Source organism: Asparagus officinalis, chromosome 1 (assembly GCF_001876935.1).
Source record: "Asparagus officinalis chromosome 1, Aspof.V1, whole genome shotgun sequence".
Taxonomy (NCBI): domain Eukaryota; kingdom Viridiplantae; phylum Streptophyta; class Magnoliopsida; order Asparagales; family Asparagaceae; genus Asparagus; species Asparagus officinalis.
In genome coordinates, this window is record NC_033794.1 from 8,491,064 (window position 1) to 8,496,830 (window position 5,767).

General features: G+C 37.6%; 1 protein-coding gene across 1 annotated transcript in view; it reads right to left on the reverse strand.

Annotated features, from left to right (window-relative positions):
* Nucleotides 1-2,300, reverse strand: part of LOC109848414 (transcription factor bHLH68-like) — an 11,080-nt gene extending 8,780 nt beyond the window's left edge. The window contains exons 1-6 of the mRNA XM_020417889.1: nucleotides 1,986-2,300; nucleotides 1,154-1,478; nucleotides 705-779; nucleotides 516-581; nucleotides 337-402; nucleotides 39-92 (exon numbers count right to left, since the gene is read on the reverse strand). Coding sequence (XP_020273478.1) covers nucleotides 39-92; nucleotides 337-402; nucleotides 516-581; nucleotides 705-779; nucleotides 1,154-1,478; nucleotides 1,986-2,296 — 897 coding nt within the window. The 5' untranslated portion in view covers nucleotides 2,297-2,300. The remainder of the gene's footprint in view (nucleotides 1-38; nucleotides 93-336; nucleotides 403-515; nucleotides 582-704; nucleotides 780-1,153; nucleotides 1,479-1,985) is intronic.

Consider the following 5,767-nt stretch of genomic DNA (forward strand, 5'->3'; position numbering starts at 1 on the left):
AGAGAGAGAGAGAGAGAGAGAGAGAGAGAGAGACTCACTGAAGCATTCATGTTGCCAGCTGATCCGGAGGCTAAGTACGGTGAGCTCAGAGCCTACATGAAACCAGGTGGTAGTGAAGTAAGTACTGAATAGGGGAAAGAATTGAATCAGAGAATAATCACCTAATCACATGACTACAATACAAGGCACCAAAAGCTAGAATATGCTACAAAAAACAACAATAAACACTGCTCACGTCAGCTTTTACTGCGTGCACTCTCTCTGTCTCAGATAATCTCAAAAGTACTAATTAATATTACAGTGAAAAATACAGAGAAAGTGAAATAGAGCTTACACCTCAATTTGACTCTGAAGGAATCTGATGTAGCCAATGGATTCTAACAGTACAGAGGCTGTGTCAGTCTGCAAAAGAAGCAACACAAACCCATATTAAAGTAGAATTATCAAAAGGAATGGCATGGAAAAAATAATATACTACAAACTATGATAAAAGATTGGTTCAAAAATATTAATACCTTTCCAAATGGAGAAACTAGCTGATGAAGTGCTGTGATCCTATCTCCTAATTTCTCCTTCCTCACCTGGATCATAAAGTAAAATTTATTTTGATGAATTAATCTGTGATTAAGGTAGATAATATGCATGGTCATATAGAATAAGGAACTAATTAGGAAAAAAGAGCAAAAGAAAAGGCTATATGTTACCTTGAAAGTTGATTGAGCTGAGGGGGCTTGAACCCTAGCCTTCTTGTAGGGGGAACCTGTTGGTGTACTGTTGCACTTGAGTGCAAAGGAGAAAAACAAAAATCAGGAACCCTGGTTATTTAAGGTCTTTGAGAAAACAATCATGTAACATACATGAAATCAAGGGTATTCATTAAGATTACACATGTATACAGCATAGTAGAACATAACTCAGTTAAAAGTTTTTGACCTAAGAAATAGAACCAAGGTATTGGTGGACATTAATTAATAAACTTCAGTTAAGAGTGAAGTTGATCGATAAACAACTGTACCAACCATCCTTGAGTCACAAAAGTGGTAATAAAGAAACATCTACGTTTAGCACTATAACTAATGTTAATATCACTTGGGCATCTTTTTCAAACATTAATTAACATAATAGGGGGAAAAAAAGGAAATATTATTCTCACCTCTTGAGATGAATGATCAAGGTGGTGATTCCTAGTTTCCACCTTGCTATTGGAGAAGTCCAACATGCTACTGTTGAAGCTCGTAGTAACACAAGACTTAGGAGAGGAATTTGGTAGGATTTGACTCCAAGAAGACCTAGGTACTTGGATTTCTTCATTAGCTTGGCCATAGATATATCCCTTATTAGATACTAATTCTTGCTTGGTATCGAGAACACCACGAGCATTTGCTGATGAATACATCAATGGATCTTGCCAATTCTCCATCTTCTTAGTTTGGAAAGGAGTGAGACTACACCTATTCTCTTCCTCTACCAAGCCTCCCCTGGTGAAGTTAAAAATAAAATTAACTTGGTACTCAAATAACCATTAAAAAAAACTTTTAGACATCACGTATACAGCATGTTAGTAGATATGATAATAGATTATGAAATTGTGAGATTAAAAGTGAGTTGACCATATATAATTAATAAAAATATTTGAACAATTTCATGATAAATTAGAAGTACTAATTTTATTTTGTAGATATATATCATTACAAAAAAGAAGGTACAGGTCTTCCATCCATTTTCTTTAGCTTATATTCTCAAGAACAATTCGGTGCCCCTCTTATTAGTATTCCTTATGAAATTAAACATATAATGATTAGCATAATTAATAAAAGTGATAAGAGGGAGAGACTTCATGTCTTTTAGGATAGTGAATGAAAATGAAAGCTTATAGAAACTATGTCTTGAAAAATATGCATCGAAAAACTTCTGAACACGCGAAAATATGTGCACACATGCACAAACACATAAACACACACAGTGACACAGAGATAGAGATTTACATCACTAGTTGACTCCATGACTCAGGAAGCTCTTGGTTGTCATGCCAATTAGGGGCCATAGTCTGAATATTTGATGACTGCAAGAATTGTGGCAAGAGTGAAGAAGAAGATGATGATGAAGCTGTGGATGATGATGATGATGAAGGAAGAAGAGAATAGGTCTCTTGAGGATGATGAGTTGGCCTCATAATATTATCCAAGCTCAACAATAAGCTACCAGGGTTTCCCCCCATCATAGAGCTCTCAAAAACTCCTCTATTCATTTGATCTCTCTCTCTCTCTCTCTCTCTCTCTCTCTCTCTCTCTCTCATACTCACTCTCTCTCACAAAAAAGGGGGAAAAACCCCCCTCCTTTTTTTATTTTTTTCTCCTTGCTTTATTTTTGGCTTTTGCTTTATGGCAAAGTGGGATGGAAAAGGTGATGCCAGAGTTATCAGACTAAAAGCAGTGGCTTATTAGGGTTGAAGCTAGGATTAGGGTTAAGAGTATAAATAGGATCAGGGTTAAGAGTATAAATAGGATCATTACTAATATGATATGGGTTAGAAAATGACAAGGTGTAGGCATATATCAAGCAATACTAGTAAAAGAAATTGTATGTCTGGTGAGAGAGAGAGAGGATGGAGATATCACAAAGCACAAGGGTATAACAATTTCCAAATAAATATATACTAGTGTGCACCCCGTGCAAAGCACGACCTCTATTTTTTTATTCTCACTACAGTAATTTTACATTCAAATACAACTTTTGTATGTGTTATAGTAACATTTTTAAATGCTACAATATCCCGTGTACAGTAATAGCACTACAGTAATTTTTAAACGCTACAGTTCCCGCGCGTGCTATATTATTTCATTGTAGCATTGAAGTAGCACGGAAGTTGTAGTCTCAGAATCCACCAAGGATAATCTTCCACATTGCTTACAATTCTGGTATTGTTCAAATAAAACTTATTCATAATCACTTGGCAAGAAACGAGCCCTCGGTAGTTTCTTCATCTTTTCCCACCTTTCGACCTTTGGCTTTCCTTGACGAGATCGATTCAGACAAACAGATTCCCACCAAGCTGAAGCTCCACCTTTGAGTCGGCAGGCCACCAATTTTACCTTACGCTTGTCTAGGATCTCCATATACTCAAACAATCTCTCTACTTTTGCAATCCAGTCGAGGAATTCTTCGATATGAAGTTGCCGTTGAAAGATGGCAGATCGATCTTCATCTTGAAATCTCCAGCATTATAATTTTCCCTTTGTCAATGGTCTATGCGATAAACACCGCATCGTGGGGCTGCATAGTTATCTTCCTCGCTGTCGGATTCATCATATAGAGTCGGTGGAGTTGGATTACGTCGTTGGCGATCATCAACGCTATTTTGAACTCTCACCGTGTTCAGACGCTCAACTGCCACCGCAAGTTGCTCCATGATAGTCTTTATCTGGTTAACATCAATCTTTAGCACGTCGAACTTAGTTCGAGAAATAGGGACTTCATCACTTGCTATCGGATTAGAAGAACAAGGCTCTGATACCAATTGACGCAGTACGGAAGTGATAACTTCGGAATCCACCAAGGGGTATTCTCTGAATCCACAAAGAATGATCTTCGAATCCACGAAGAAAATATTAAAGGAGAATTTTATTGATGAAAAGTTGCTTTTTTAAGAAAAATGAAATTTTATTAATCAAAAATTATCCCTCTATGGTTTACAAAACTCTACCTAAATAAAAAAACAAGACTTTTACAAGGACTCAAACTCCTACAAGGACTCTAACTTACCAAAAATAGTAAAAGAATTCCTAAAATATTAAAAATCCTAAAAAGACTCCTTATGACTAGGAAAGTCCATTGGTTAAATCTGAGATCAAATCGGCTTTGTTTCCTAACCAAACAGACTCCTAAAACATTACTAAAAATAGTAAAAATAGACAACAATACAGATATATCTCAAACCGTAAGGAATTTGGTAAAACGAAGGAAGCAAACCGAACCCTTAAGAGTAGGTTTGGATGGCTCCGTCTCGTCGAGATAGTCGATTTTTATATATAATTCGTCCAATTCCGACGTACTGTTTGAAAGTTACGGGAGTTTCTTCAAAACAAGTTATTTTCTTCGACCGGGCTCGCATTTAGGCTTGCGACTATCTCACTTCAACATAAACATATCTTTCGTATATTCTACATCAAGTATGAATTGTGAACCTTGGATCATCCTGTCTGTGCTACAATAACAATGTTAGAATAATTATTGTTGCATTTACTGTAGCATGAATAGTGAATCTTAGATCCTCCCACTAGAGAAATAAATTAGGTTCTAGAGAGATATATAAATGAGGGGTTAAGGAGAGAATCCTTAACATAAAGAGATTATTTAAAAAAAGATTTACTAGTCCTCTTTTCTAGATGGTGTTCCGAAAGCGGTGGTGGCTGAAATCAATATCATAAAACAATAAATCAAAATAAAATCACAGAAAAGATCACAAGCAAAAACACAAGGATACATGTTGTTTGGAGAAAATCCTATATCCACAAGTAGCGGTAGATAAAGTTCACTAATCAAAAATGAAATTACAAATCACATAGATGAGATCGATAATCTCTCAGACTCTTTCTCGTTCTCTCAAAAGATAGAGAACTTCTCTATTTTTTAGTGCAAGAGTTGAGCCAACTTTCCTTATAGATGGGTTAATAAATAGTGGATGTGAATCTTCTGTTGTGCGCAGCGGAAATTTCGGCAGCACCTCGGCTGCACAACAAGAGAGTAAGATCATAACGGAATTCCTGTTTCACAAAGGAAACAAGAACCGAAAGCAAAATATATCAACAAAGTGAGATATCATCTCTTCCTCTCATCAGTTCTAGGACTGACTTGTCGAGGGAACCTACAAGCTATTACAAATTACGGTAAGAACACAAATTTAACGTGGTTCGGTAAATTACCTATGTCCATGGGGTAAGGAGGGAGAGATCTACTATTAGAGGGAGAGATATGTTTTCGGTAAAAGTTGCCTTCATTGTTGAATTCATTATAATCTGGATTGCTTACAAAGAATTCAGATATTCAATAAAAAGAATAAGAAAAATGAAAGATTACAACTTTTCGAAAATAACACAAGATCCGTTCGTCGTTTCTTGCTTGCGTGGGTCTTTAGCCAGTGACGGGGACGTCGATATCCGTGGACTACCTGGCAATCAGATCAGGTTCAGAACTCCGTCGATTCGTGAAGGAATCTAGAAGCAGAAGCGCTTATCTCGACAACGGCGAGATAATTGCTCTTCTTAGAATTACCACAACGGGATAATACTAAGGATTGGATACGGGTGATGCAGATCTGACAACTCTCAATCACTTGCATTGAAGAACTCGATCACTCTTCAGTCCGGCAGGGCTTCGCCAATTCTCCAAAACTCCAGATCTGAAAAAAGTGAGGACCCGGGGCTGTATTTATAGGCTCCAGGAGGTTTCGGGCGGTTAAAACCGTATAACAGGCCTTTTCTACGTTGGAGACACCCCAGAGTGTCTCAACCTGAGCCGAGACACCCAAGGGTGTCTCGGCCTTAGCCGAGACACCTTAGGGTGTCTCGTTGGTCCGAGACACACCGTTGTGCCTATTTGTCCGCTTCCGCTGTAAATTCTTCGTCCTAACTCAGATTTGAGTGGTTCGAAGTGCGTTGGAAAGCCGACGAGGAGTTCTATCAGCTCAGATGGTTGGATCATCTTTGTTATTCCAAAATTCTGTTAGTTCACGTAGTTCGTCGATTCACTTCAAGCTTTCACCGACATC